The sequence below is a fragment of the Perca fluviatilis genome, chromosome 6 (genome assembly GCF_010015445.1).
Source record: "Perca fluviatilis chromosome 6, GENO_Pfluv_1.0, whole genome shotgun sequence".
Lineage (NCBI taxonomy): Eukaryota > Metazoa > Chordata > Actinopteri > Perciformes > Percidae > Perca > Perca fluviatilis.
Window position 1 is genome coordinate 39897873 of NC_053117.1, and position 15082 is coordinate 39912954.

The 15082-nt window shown below is 43.1% G+C and overlaps 1 protein-coding gene across 4 annotated transcripts in view; it reads right to left on the minus strand.

The window, feature by feature from the left end:
* LOC120560309 (probable E3 ubiquitin-protein ligase HECTD4) overlaps positions 1–15082 on the minus strand; it is a 111256-nt gene that overhangs the window by 11270 nt on the left and 84904 nt on the right. For all 4 annotated transcript variants that reach the window (XM_039802645.1, XM_039802643.1, XM_039802644.1 and 1 more), the window contains exons 61-68: positions 12500–13899; positions 11885–12092; positions 11575–11798; positions 10105–10250; positions 9696–9799; positions 8344–8467; positions 6567–6757; positions 97–243 (exon numbers count right to left, since the gene is read on the minus strand). In XM_039802645.1, coding sequence (XP_039658579.1) covers positions 97–243; positions 6567–6757; positions 8344–8467; positions 9696–9799; positions 10105–10250; positions 11575–11798; positions 11885–12092; positions 12500–13899 — 2544 coding nt within the window. The remainder of the gene's footprint in view (positions 1–96; positions 244–6566; positions 6758–8343; positions 8468–9695; positions 9800–10104; positions 10251–11574; positions 11799–11884; positions 12093–12499; positions 13900–15082) is intronic.

Sequence of the window (15082 nt, forward strand, 5' to 3'; positions counted from 1 at the left end):
TAACAAGGCAGGTTTACAATGAAAGGTGCAAACACTGATACAGTCGCACCGACTTGGCCCCATTACGCCCCCCTTGACGTGTTACATCCTGTTTACCTTTGGCCTCACATAACAGCGCCGCAATGCTGTTCTGATAGGTGTGTGTCTGTCTCAGCTCCACCAGCGGCAGGAAGAAACTCTCCAGGGTGTTGTTGAGGGACTGCAGCAGAGCAAAACGCAAGCGCATGCTCTCCACGGGCACGTCTGGAAAACACACGCAATATACAAGATGACACAACAACTGAGCAAGTGTGACTTGCAGTATGACACCTATATACATATACGTGTTACACGTATGCATGTAACACCATAGACGACAGTGTGCGTTAGGGCTGTCAAAACTGGCTAAAGATGACATTCGAATATTAAAAAAAACACATATGTTTGAATATCCTTTTGTTGCATTATGTTCATAAGAGGGCAAACCAATACAACGGAATACATCGCTACTTGTATATTTTTTTCAACATACACATGCATTTTAAAAGATCTGCATTTAACTAACGAAATAATGTTCTACATTACATAAAACTTAATGTTTACACTTATTTTTATTTATTTATTTTTAGATAATATTTTGGGCATTTTAGGCCTTTATTTATATAGAACAGCTGCAGCCATGAAAGGGGAGAGAGAGGGCGAATGACATGCAGCAAAGGGCCGCAGGGCCGCTACTTCGAGGAGCTCTACCAGTTGAGCTACCCAGGCGCCCTTTATGTTTAAACTTTATTTAAACATTGTAGACCTTTCTCGTTCTCTCTTTCTGGAGCGTGCAGGAGGCAGGACATGACGCGGATCACACCGCGATCACGCATCCGGTTTGTAATTGGGTCATAAACAACCAAGTCTCTCGCCGGTCCCTGAAATTGTCCTGGCGATTTTGGCGTCAGCTGTTACCGACAGAAGTTTCCAAATCTTGTCTTCTCTCCACTTAGGCATTTTCGTTTGTGTCAACGTGGGTGAAATAGAAGACGCCCTGTTTCACCCTCGTTTGTTGTCCTTCCTCAATCAGACAGCAGTGTTTCCTCTAAGATTTTTTTTTAGCAGTGGGGGCAGATCTGTCGGACCACCCCCCAGCCGGCAAATGTTTTACGTATTAAACAGAACTGACACTTCGCTGCAACACAAACAAATCTATTTATTCACCTCTATTCACACACAATGAGGCATATTTTCATTTCGTTTTGATTGAACTGTATTTTTGAGGAACTGTAGGTCTACAAAATGATTTTTACAAGAAATTCTTCATAGGGAAACCAAAACCCAAAGCAGGCTATATATAGTATGAAACCATTCATAATGAAACTAGTTGCATATTTGCCTCAGTGGCAAAGTCAGCAGCCTTACTGTGTGCTTTTGATTTTTCTTGGCTTTTGGAAAAAAAACTCCAAGGCTGGGTTACACTAGAATGGCCAGGACGGTCATTTTGACCGTTTTGAAATTTAATGTATATGTGTAATAACTTTGCTAAATAAAAAAATACAATCCTGCTGGTACCTGACTTTTCCTAAAAGAGTCTGTATTTTCATTTAAAATAGTTTTTATATACTGTACATTACACAAAAGGCAAAGAAAAAACAATCACTTTGACCTATTTTGGCCATACTGTCATACTGACCGCTCGGATTTTCGCGTTTTTGTTTTTAATCTTTTGCGTGGTTGAAGATGCATCTTGCTTGTTTAGTAATAATCATAAGCTATGTTTCCATCGACCCGTTTTTATCCAAATTAAGTGATATCGAATGAAAAATGCCTTATGGAAACAGTAAAATCCGACTGAATTTCATGAATATCGACTCAAAGAAAATACGTTCGGTCTCATCGGATTTTCTCTTGATCGATATACGGCTTATGCGATAAACGCTGATGGAAACGTTATTTGCCGAATAAATAATGAATTGCAATTAAGTTTTAGGTCATTTTATGTTGCAACCCGCAATAAAACGAAGAAGAAGAAGTTTCAGTTCATTTCCGCCAAGTATTTCCGCTCTGTTTGCACACATGACAGCTGTCAACAAAAACAGATGTAACAGGACAAACGAGGAAACAAGATACTTTTTAAATTTAATTTACCAGAAAAATATAACAGCTATTTCAAATAGCAAAAAGCTAAGAAACGCCATCATTTATCAGGAGCTCGCGAAGGAAATGACCAACAAAGGTTACGCTTAACGTGAAAAAGCTTAACGTGGTTTAATGTATCTAAACGATCAACGATCAATCATCACCAGATGTATCATGGTCATATCTTGTCATAAACACTTAAGCCTGTCAAAAAAAACTAAATCGAAATCCAACGATTATAGAAGTTATCTCACGTTAATGTTTTCTTCATCATTGCACCTTATGGCGAGGAAAAAGCTTAACGTGGTTTAATGTACCTAAACAATGATCAATGATTACCTAATTTCTCTCTCATATTGCTCCTCATATGAAAACTGTCAAATAATCTAACCCAAAGTCCAATTATTATGGACGTTATCTGACAAAGCGTTTCTGCTTCAGGGCAGCGGAGCGGCTGGGGGTTGACTCTCCACGGTTCTCATTGGCTTTATAAGTCCTAATGTGAAAAAGCTTAACGTGGTTTAATGTACCTAAACAACGATCAATCATCACCAAAAAAATCCTCTTCTATATTGCTCATCATAACCACTTAAAACGGTCAAATCTAACCCAATGTCCAAATATTCTGGACGTTATCTGACACATTAACGTGAGATAACTTAATCGTTGGATTTTGATTTAGTTTTTTTTGACAGGCTTAAGTGTTCATGACAAGATATGACCATGATACATCTGGTGATGATTGATCATTGTTTAGATACATTAAACCACGTTAAAGGTATTATGGAGGATTTTCTTTTTCCGGGTGGATCATCAAGACTATTGGTCCTCCTAGTTGTCAATCATTCTGGTGATATGTTTACGTAAGGCCGTCGTACGTGCTCGTCCCTAGGGTAGTTTTCGCTTTCTGCGCATGAATACTTTCAGGTGTATATGTGTGGTGAGCATAGGTAGTGAGCTACGGTTTCAGCCATTCATTGAAGCTCGCCGCTCTCACCGTGTTTTTTCTAAATGTCTGAGGGTCGCGAGAGAAAAAGTGTCTAGGAATTGTATGACAAGAAGAGAAAGGCCTCTGAAGAAAGAAACAAGACCAGAGTGTTTTTGGGAGAATGTTTCACACGCTGGCGTGCGCTAAAAGCACAGGCTGGGCTCTCCACTGATGCCTCAGTCGCGAAGTTTCTACTCGACAGGTAAAGTTTGGCTATTTGGAGAAATCCATTTAAAATCACTGCTAGTGAACGTTGATGTAAGCTATGATTAGCGATGCTAGCCCTGGCACAAGTCACGCACCGCACACACACGGTAAACATCTCAATTTGTGAAAAAGTGCAAATCTTCTTTGGGAAAGTAGCTTGTATGAGCCATGCCGACAGCAACTTGTAAACAGTGCACTCTCGTGCACACGTTTAATAGGCGTTCCCTCTCGGGAGCAGGTAGAGTGTTGCGCATGTGCATTTTTTCAAAAGGTGGAGAGGGCGGATCTTTTCTAAAATTCGGGATAATCCTCCACTATACCTTTAAGCTTTTCCACGTTAAGCGTTTTAAAATGTCCCTTACGACAAGCCACGTCCTGCGGAGTAAATGGAAGGCGCTCAAACAGCGATACACGGCTCAAAAAAAGAGAGTTGTCTCGCAGCGGTGCCGGAGGGAAAATAAAAGGCAAGTTCCACCTTTTAGATGAGCTGGATCAGATCCTCGGCCAAAGGCCCATCGGAGCTTATAGCTTGGCTTCTAATATTAACAACAACAACAACAACAACAACAACAACAACTACTTCTGTCTAGCAAAACTTTGTTCGCAAAAGTTCGCTTGAATCTTGTGCGATTCAGTGCAAAAATGAATGGAAACACCATAAAATGTCTCAAATCAATTCGATATACCAATTTAATCGCAAAACAGCATGTGACGTCATTACGCAACAGGTTTTTATTCGCTTTAAAGCCGTTGGATGGAAACACACACTGAAACAGCTTTATTCGCATGAGTTTTTTTACCGAACTTCAGATAATTCGATTGACAAGTGGATGGAAACTTAGCTATTGTCTCTATCAGAGAAATGTAACTAGCGGTCTCGAGTAACAAGTGTGGGCAATATATGTATATATATATATATATATATATATACACATATATTTCTGATACCGTGGCGGGATAAATCTAACCGTGGCGGACCGCCACTTGCCAATCAACTTAGAGGAAACACTGTATTGTCAGTTAATTTAAGCCTGTATTAGTCTATAGTTCTCGCATATTTTCAGTTTCACCTTCACCTGCTAGATAAATTGCACGTGGCTGTTGATTCAATACAACGCCCTTGATATCATATCATGGCATAGTAGGCTAAACCGTGATTATTTCATACATTCATGAAACATATTGGGGGAAATTCATTCACCGACTCTGGCTTTGCCTTCGGCCCATCGGTGATGCATTGCCCACACTTGTTACTCGAGACCGCTAGTTACGTTTCTCTGACAGAGACTATGATTATTACTAAACAACCAAGATGCATCTTCAACCACGCAAAAGATTAAAAACAAAACCGCGAAAATCCGAGCGGTCAGTATGTAGTATGGCCAAAATAGGTCAAAGTGATTGTTTTTTCTTTGCCTTTTGTGTAATGTACAGTATATAAAAACTATTTTAAATGAAAATACAGACTCTTTTAGGAAAAGTCAGGTACCAGCAGGATTGTATTTGTTTATTTAGCAAAGTTATTACACATATAAATATCAAAACGGTCAAAATGACCGTCCTGGCCGTTCTAGTGTAACCCAGCCTTGGAGTTATTTTTCCCAAAAGCCAAGAAAAATCAAATGCACACTGCAAGGCTGCCAACTTTGCCACTGAGGCAAATATGCAATTAGTTTCATTATGAATGGTTTCATACTATATATAGCCTACTTTGGGTTTTGGTTTCCCTATGAACAATTTCTTGTAAAAATAATTTTGTAGACCTACAGTTCCTCAAAAATACAGTTCAATCAAAACGAAATCAAAATATGCCTTATTGTGTGTGAATAGAGGCGAATAAATATGTGTTTTTGTTGCAGCGAAGTGTCAGTTCTGTTTAATACGTAAAACATTCGTGCCGGCGGGGCGCGGGGGGGGGGGGGTCCGGACAGATCTGCCCCCACTGCTAAAAAAAAAATCCTAGAGGAAACACTGCAACATAAGTTATACGACTTAAAGTTGTCAAGAATGCACACATGCCATCTCAACCGGTCCTCTGGACAGCCTGTCTCTTTTTTCTTTCTCCCTTTTCTCTTCACGTTGTGAAGCGCATGTCTGCACTATTCTCTGTCGACGGCTTTTTGTGTATATATATTTCTGATACCGTGGCGGGAGAAATCTAACCGTGGCGGACCGCCACTTGCCAATCAACTTAGAGGAAACACTGGACAGGGAGCTGAACGTTTAGGCAGCAGCGGCACACACCCCCACGTGAGAATGCACGAGGCGGTAGAGCTGCTTTTCTTCCCGACAATATTTGAAAATACATTTTAATATTTGTCTATTTTGTTTTTTTTCCAATTCAAATTTATATTTGAAGCACTAAGATTTGTAACTAATTCTAGTTTTCATACTCATCACTGTAGCTTGTATGAGAGTACATGGTTGGCCTTCCTTGCACAGTCGCAGGTTGGAGCATTGGTTTATTTTTAAGGCCATACTGTGTAAATGTAAAATGGGCTGTTTTTATATAGCGCTTTTCTAGTCATAACGACTACTCAAGTACAGGAACCATTCACCGTTCACACACATTCATACACTGTGGCCGAGGCTGCCGTACAAGGTGCCACCTGCTCATCAGATAAACATTCACACACATTTACACTCCGATTCACAGCATCGGGGGCAACTCGGGGTTCAGTGTCTTGCCCAAGGACACTTCGACATGGGACTGCAGGGCCGCGCTACCACTGAGCCACAGCTGCCCCAGTTAACTGCCTCCTTACTTGTGTTCTCTCCTGACTCCTAAAGTCACCACCAAGAAATGTAATCTTCCATCATACGCGAAATGTCTCGAGTGAAAGTGCCTTTAAAGTTTTTGCACCCTCATCCTGGTATAAAATTGCAGACTCAGCTTAAATTAGACTACCTACCATTAATGACACAGTTTAAAATTAGTATAAAAGGACTATTTGATTACTAAATGCACATGTGGGGCTACTGAGCGCTGCTGGTGATTATGTTGAGATGATGTTAAATTGCCAACTGTTTTTCTGTTTTATGTCTGTTTTTTCTATTTTAATATGGAACTATTATACTGCTGTCTTGGCAAGGATCTCAATCTCAACAGGATTATTTCCTGGTAAAATAAAGGTTAAAAATAAATTAAAATGTTCATTGACAGCCCTAGTGGGCATTGGATTCAAACAACAATATTATTAAGAGTAAGAAAGAGGGTTTTGGATTTCTTTTCTACACAGACAGAAACAAACGAGTGGTTTTGACTCACTGAGCAGGCAGGCCACTCGGGGATCCGCAGTGTCTCCGGGGTCCAGGTACACTTCATGGGGGTGCAGTCGGGCGGGTGTGATGGCCAGGTGACGGCACAGCCTGTTGATGTACTGGACCAATGCCACGTCCATTTCCAAATTCCACTTCCTGCAGGCCTTCTGGGCGTGCCGAGTGTCTATACAGGTGCACCTGGTACAGAGGACAGCTGCTGTTAAACACACAGGCCTCCCACAATGCTTAGTCACTCATATTTAAACGATAACAATTATCAAAATAAAGCGGGAAAAAAACATCACGATATTTTTGACCAAATACCTCGATATCGATATTGCGGCGATATTCTAGGGTTGACAATGGGTGCTCTGACAAAATATCTTCACACTTAGATTTTAGATAAATAATCATCAGTAATGTCTAAGTGGGGAAAAGGCAAATAATATAACAGCTAGAACAGTCTGGTAAGTTCAGAAAAGTACATCACTTTACTGTAATGCAGCCTTTAAAACCAGGAGAAGACAACACTTATGTCATATCACGATATTACAATATCCAAAATCTAAGACACATTTTAACACTGGGAAAAGTGTACATAGTGCAACTGTATTCAGTCAGTCAGCAGACACTCATCATTACACAACAAGTAAACCTTATGACGCAATCTGATTGGAAGAGTAGACATTTAGTAAGTGCTCAAATCAGCATGCCAGCAGATCAGGCTCATCACTAAAAATATTACTCCCCCATTTCAGTGTTCAGAGTTGAATCAAAAACAGTTTCTTAAAACATTTGGATTCATAAAAATAAATCATGAAACACTGTGCAACACAGAAACTCTCCAATATATTTATATAAGATGACTTATTGGATTCCACAACTCTTTGTTACAGCGCTGTACTGGAAATGTTTGGATCACATCAGCTGCGCTGCAGACAGAGCTAATGTTACGTTAAAAATAGCTGCTAAATGTGAAGGAGAGAAATCTGTAGACAGATTAAAGTTACAACACGATTGAGCTAGCAAGCAGTTTAGTGTTCACATGTGGCATGTATTCTTTACAAAGCTAGCATTAGCTTAATTTAGCTTGCAGACTGAACAGGAGGGGACCAGAAATCGTCTCTGCTGCTTTTTTCCCCATTTTAAGAGCAAATTTGCCAGACAATAATAATAATAATAATAATAATAATTTATACTTCATTAATTAATTACAATGTTTTCACTCTTGTTATTACACACATTACACACAGGCCTAAATTACACACACATGCTCAGTACCTATACATGCACTAATTGAGAGATGTCAGAGTGAGGGAGCTGCCCATGGAAAGGTGCCCCGAGCAGTTGGGGGTTCGGTGCCTTGCTCAAGAGCACCGTGGCAACACCCAGGAGGTGAACTGGCACCTCTCCAGCTACCAGTCCACCACCATACTTTGGTCCGTATGGGGACCAGCAACCCTCAACTCCCTACAGACTGAGCTACTGCCACCCCATATGTATATGAATACAGTTTGATTATAACTTTTAGTTCATTGGTAACTGTTGTTGTATAATCACAATATAACGTACACTGGAGGGTGTGATTGGTGGGCTGCTGTGTTTTTCTATTTGCAAGTACAGGAAAAAAGGCCACATGTCATGTTAGGTTACACTAAGATGACTAGTGTGAAAATGAAGAAGGACGTCAACAACATGTTCTGTTGCCAGACAGCCGGTGAATGTGACAGTATTCGAGTTACAGCCGTCTGAGTGCTGGTCATGTACTTTCCCCCGGGACTCACCTTTCCAAGTGGAGGTCGTAACCACACGCCAGAATCGCCCTCCAGACACTACGGATGTCCTGCTTGGCACGGTCAACGGCAAATTTATGGAAGCCTTCCAGTGTCAGGTACTTCTCCTCTGGGACTTAATAAGACAGAGTGGTACAGTATGTCAGGCAGCTGGGTTTCACAACACGACTCACATTTACTCATTAGGTAGTAGAGCGTCACAGCAGGACGTTGCATGTGACCAGAGTGTAATTCTGTCTGGCCATCAGTAAAATCATACCAAGATACATTTCATTTACAGTTACATAAAAGAAAAGCACAAGATCTGTTCTGTCACTGGATTGATCAGTTTATTGACTAATTGTTTTATTATGAAAATCTGATTTTTCACCTGGACACCATTTTCCCCATCTATTTATGTCTAAGTGACTGATGGTAACAACAATCTTTGAAACTGGTCCAGTATTAAGTAAGACAGCTGCAGTTGGCAACAGCGAAACAAGCTGTAATGTACATTAATGGACAATTTTGCACATTCAGCTCCACTGACAGACTCAGATTATTATTCTAAGTGTCTGACAACATTATGGAAAGGATCCCTACAGAGATAGACCTTTTAGTTAAAGAGTAAGATCCTTTTAGTTTAACATGAAACAGCCCTGAAATCACCATCACCAAACTCAACCAGACTCCATGTAAATAATCAGGACTTTTATCATCGTAAAACACACATTCAAAGTGGACAGAAACTAAATAAAACTACCAAAAGCCGTCTTGGTTCATCTTTCCGCTGTTCCAACAATCACCACTCTGGTTTGGTTGAAATGAACACTTAATTCACCCATTTACATGTGGAGATATACTGGCTCTATACACACTAAAAGTCCTGATTATTTACATGGAGTCTGGTGGAGATATGCTGGCTCTATACATGCTAAAAGTCCTGATTATTTACATGGAGTCTGGTGGAGATATGCTGGCTCTATACACGCTAAAAGTCCTGATTATTTACATGGAGTCTGGTGGAGATATGCTGGCTCTATACACGCTAAAAGTCCTGATTATTTACATGGAGTCTGGTGTAGTTTGGTGATGGCGATTTCAGGGCTATTTTCATGTTAAACTAAAAGGATCTTACTCTTTAACTAAAAGGTCTATCTCTGTAGGGATCCTTTCCATAATGTTGTCAGACACATGAAGTTACCCTTTACGTTTCTGTCTTTGTGGTGTCTTCTACTTCGTAGTTGTTAGCAAAGAAAGGGGAGTAGTGCTCTGCACACATCTAATCATCATTCATCGTATCATTCTCAACAAAACTTCCATCAACTAACGTATCGAGTGATATTTGTGTCATTACTGCCAACCTTCAGCTTTCTTAGCAGGAGATTTTTCCACATCTTTCTCATCAGGTCTGGATTTCTCAGGAGATTTTGGCTTCAGGACGGTCTTCTTCTCACTCAGAGCAGTCCTGGCAGAAGAGAGACACCAGCTAATTACATTTTATTACCATGTCAAAGTGTAAATGTAGCGTTATTATGGAACCCACTGCAGTTCTAGGCAAGACCTGCCCTCCACAATTGGCCAGGCGTTCGCTCGAGATAACGGCACCCGATTTGTTCAGGTCCTATCCCCTGATCAATGGGCTATCCCAACATTAACTCAAGCTCAATGCCTAACCCCAATTGGGCTGCTTTGTAGGGTGATCTTGCCTAGTGAGGCAATGGGTCCATAAAAACGTATAAATGTACATAAAAATGCTTGAAAACGACTCACCTGACACTGTTGAGCACAGACTTCTCCTTGGTGGGAGGTTTGGTGATTGGCCTCTTGGTGCTCACTACCTTGCCTTGGTGCTGTTCCTTTCCCGCTTTGCTGTATTTGTTCTTATTGGGCTTGGGAGTGCCGTACTTTCTTAGAATCTGACACAAACAAAACATGTTGACACACATGAATACACATACTACAGATGCACCGATTACAACTTTCTTTGAGTTAGGCCGATTACATTTTTTCTAACCACTTTACAGCACACGCAAATATTTATTTTCTATCTTTTCTTTAATAGAACATTTTGCACAGAACATAGAAACATTTTTGAACAGATAATGGATCACTATGAAATTGACCTATATAAATGACTCCTGTGGGGGACATTCACAGACATCTAAAGAGCAATGTTAGAACCATTTCCTTCTTTTCACATCCAATATCACACTAAAATAATGTGATTTGGGTTTTTGGTGTCGTCCCTCCATGCCCTACTTTCTCCTTGCAGGTGTTGCATGTTGCAAACTTGTTATCTTCTGCTCACACGCTGAAGAATGTCCAAACAGCTGACATGTTGCAGGTTAATCCACGAGGTTTCCTACATGTGGGAGAATAGCGCCGACACGCGCTTCACACCGTGAGCGGGTACGCTCGCCACACACGGCGGAGAAGTTGAGAGAAAGGAAAAAGAAAGCGTGCTGTGGCGTCCGTGTGTGCGTGCGTCCGTGAGAACTGTAACTCGTATAACTTATGTTGTCAGTTAATTGTAGCGTTGACCGGCATGAAATCGCCATACGTCAGACTGACCTGCAGCTCGCCGGTCACGGCCGAGCACGTGAAAACCGGCCAGTTCCGGTCACCGGCCGCTCTATCGGTGCATCTCTAATTGCGCTAACAGAACAAAATCACTTTCTGTAAACAAATGGTGAAATCTGAACTTGTTTATTTCTGTTGTCATTTTCAGCCGTAACTATAAAGTTTAAAAGATATCTAGTTAAACACGGAGGTCTGACCTATCTGTGGTCTCTGCTGCGCTTATTTTCTGTCCCGTGTTGCTTTGTGAGCGTCTTTGATGAACCAAATCTAGCGTTAGGAACAGCAACATGTCACCGCCGGTCGGACTGACTGCTAGTTTGGGTGGTGTCATTGTCTTTAGTCTGTGGCCCGACAGGTACATTAGCTCCCCAAGCTAACATTAGTCAAAGTGTTGACATATGAAAGCATCAAAGATGCATTTTAGATGAAGGAGATGAGAGGATATCCATATGTTCCTTTTCCCCGTTTGCTCAGCGCTGTTAAGCTGAATGTACGGGACGCAGGAGGCTTCTACCCAGAAGTTATTGTAAACAAAAAGGTTTACCTCAGGGAAAGGCGAGAGAGAGTTTCAAGACCTAACATTGGAAAATTGACTGCACAAAAGGATCACTGGACGATTCAGCAAAACAGAAAGTTTTCGCCACCAATGACGTTATGTACCTGAGTAAGCTGGTCCTCAAGCACTTTCTTTGGATGCCTAACGTTGGTGAAGAAAGTATGCAGCAGGTTGCCAGGCGTCTGAGCGTTGATCTGCTCCTTGCTGAGGTAAATGTCCGACACTTTAACTGGCTTGGCCGGCGTGAGGCTGAGCATCTGCTCCGAGTGCACACAGCTCTTAAAGATATCTGTGAGAACATCTCGGGCTCCAGGTACAAGCTTGTCACCTTCAAACATGGAGATGGAACATGTGAGATTTGGCAGAGCTATTTTCAGTGTTCAAAAGTAAGAAAACATATAAATCAACACCAACCTCTGACTGACTTGTCCAAAAAGTAGTCTTCAAGAGCGGAGCTTCCCTGCGTGTCGAACAGGCTTTGGTTAACACTGGAGGCGGTGAGGATCTCCTCATTGGTCAACTCCATTAGATCCTCTTCTCCGTCCAGACTGGACAAGCCAATCAGGTCACTGCTGTTGAAAAGACTGGCACGGATCTTTTCCACTTTGGCCCGAGAACGAACCTATGATTGACGAAAGAAAGACAAGCGTATTTCAACAGGACAAAATTAAACAGCGTAGATCTATGATATTATTATAGATCTATTATAGAGACAGAGCGCATTTAAGTCCTGCCCCCACCAGAGGGGGAAACAACTCTCCGCTCTCCATTGACTTTCAAATGCATTAAGTTCTCCACCTTATCAATTCAATCTACTAGGAAACCGAGAAATGCCTAAAAGCTGCTGTGTGGTGGGATGCACTAGCAACAGTGTAAAGAACCAGGACTTAAGTTAAAGTAAGTTACACAAGTTTTTATAAGCTGCCAAACTGAAAAACTGAGCATTTAGACAACAATGGATACAGATGTGAGGAATCAGCAGGGATGATGCTTTGCGCTCTGTCGCTATGGTGCTCCTTATCAACCCACCTCAATGACAGCATAGCCCTTGATGGGCCTGGCCACGACTGCATTGCTCTCCAGCGAGGTGACTGTGTGCATAGAGCCTCCATCTGATGCGGACGGCGTTTCTGCGCTGTCGAGAGGCTCGCCTAAGCTGCCAAGACTCCCCAGGCTTCCTGTACTACACAAGGAGGTGTCTAGACTCTCCTGACTAGAAACAGTCTGAGGGTCCTGGGGGCCCTGCTGAGGGTATGCGACTGCCGAAGCTGCAGCAGCAGCAGCCGCGGCGTTGGTGAGAGGGGGAACCGCCGACGGCTCCTGGTCAACGGAGAGCTCGCTGGCAGTGCGGGACACTCCCTGAGAGGAGCTGCAGATCGAAGTCTGGCTGGTAGAAGCCGAAGCGCTCACGCTCATAGCCGGAGTCACGCTGCTGGAGCTGTCGGGACTCTCGGGACCTCCGCTGTTGGGGAACGGGCGCTCCGGTTCAGGGCCCGCTTTGCCATCCTGAGGGCTAGAAACTTTGGGCTTCTTAGGGTCCTCTTCCTGCAGCGGGATGAAGACTTCATCTTTGAAGAGCCCTCCGTGTGCGTTGCAAGCCCTGCGGATAGCGTTTCGAACCACGGCCTCCTCCAGGTGCGTGGGGATACCCGAGAGCACCAGCAGGCGGCTGTGGGCCGTGGGGCCCACGAGCGCCTGGCAGGCGTCCGTCACCGCGTCGCTGGTCACGCTTAAGCCCTGCGGGTCCTTGTTGGTGAGATGTCGTAGTATCATGAGGAGCGTGAGGCCGCGGTGGAACCACAGCATGTCCTCGGGTTTACTCGCCGCCATGTTCAGCAGGGCGCTGTCGCTCTCCGACAGGCGCGCGCCTCCACTTCCCCGCTTCCCAGAGACCGCTGCTGCCACCGCGGCCGCCGCTCTCTCGCGCTTCATCTTGACCTTCTTGCGCTTGGACAGCAGGCTGGGGCTCTGCGGCGTCTGGCCCGGGGACGACGACGAAGACGAAGAGGAGTCGCTGAGGTTGGGGGCGCTGGTCGAGGACAGGGCGCCCACCGAAGAGCCGCCGACGTTGAGAGGAAGAGTCACCTCTGCCACGGCGAGACACACCTCCATCAGAGCGTGGAAGTAGGTGGAGAAGCGGCTCTGATCCGTCCCCAGAGCCAACGCCACGCCTCCAGAGGATGACCCCCCTGCTCCCGCACCTCCAGCTGTCCACCCCTGAGTCTCGCGGTCGTAGAGCTTGCGGAGCTCCGTCTGCAGGGCCATGAGCACGGCGAGGCACGGGTTGAGCAGCAGAGCGATGGAACTGGAGAGGCCAGCGGGGCTCTTGCGCTGCTCCAGGTGGTGGATCTTTCGCAGAAGCTCAGCCAGCAAGTGGAAGATGAGTTCTTTTATGGAGGGAGCCAGATCAGTAGTCCAAAGCAAACCTCCTACAACAATAAGAACAATGACATAACAAACATTGAAAGTTGTTGAAATCTACATTTATGTTTTTGGTAAGATTTATCCGGCAAGCTTTCAAAGTTCTATTATGATTTATGGAGCTAGTAGTGAAGAATAATTGGTAATGAATATGCAGGTTAAACTAGCTCACAGACTCTGAACATTTTATAAGTATTTTAGGTATGGAGTTCTTTTCAAGTGGAGTGCAGTTTTGAAAAATCAAGGGAAGACTCAAAATACGACATCAAAAGAGATGATCTATAACATATGTCTATGTTCTTACTTCGGTGTTTTGTAACTCAGAAAATACATCAAAAATAGTTGCCGATTAATTTAATGGTTGACGACTAATCGATTCATCTCTGCAGCTCCAGTTGCATTTAATGAAAGTTTAAGAGACAAATACAAACATACAGTACAGGCCAAAAGTTTGGACACACCTTCTCATTCAATGTGTTTCTTTATTTTCATGACTATTTACATTGTAGATTCTCACTGAAGGCATCAAAACTATGAATGAACACATATGGAATTATGTACTTAACAAAAAAGTGTGAAATAACTGAAAACATGTCTTATATTTTAGATTCTTCAAAGTAGTCACCCTTTGCTTTTTTGATAACTCTGCAAACCCTTGTTTGTCAATGAGCTTCATGAGGTAGTCACCTGAATGGTTTTCACTTCACAGGTGTGCCTTGTCAGGGTTAATTAGTGGAATTTTTTCCCTTATTAATGGGGTTGAGACCATCAGTTGTGTTGTGCAGAAGTCAGGTTGATACACAGCCGACAGCCCTATTGGACAACTGTTAGAATTCATATTATGGCAAAACCCAATCAGCTAAGTTAAGAGAAACGAGTGGCCATCATTACTTTAACAAATGAAGGTCAGTCAGTCCGGTAAAATTGCGAAAACTTTGAACGTGTCCCAAAGTGCAGTCGCAAAAACCATCAAGCGCTACGACGAAACTGGCTCACATGAGGGCCGCCCCAGGAAAGGAAGACCAAGAGTCACCTCTGCTGCTGAGGATAAGTTCATCTGAGTCACCAGCCTCAGAAATCGCAAGTTAACAGCAGCTCAGATTAGAGACCAGATGAATGCCACACAGAGTTCTAGCAGCAGACACATCTCTAGAACAACTGTTAAGAGGAGACTGCGCAAATCAGGCCTTC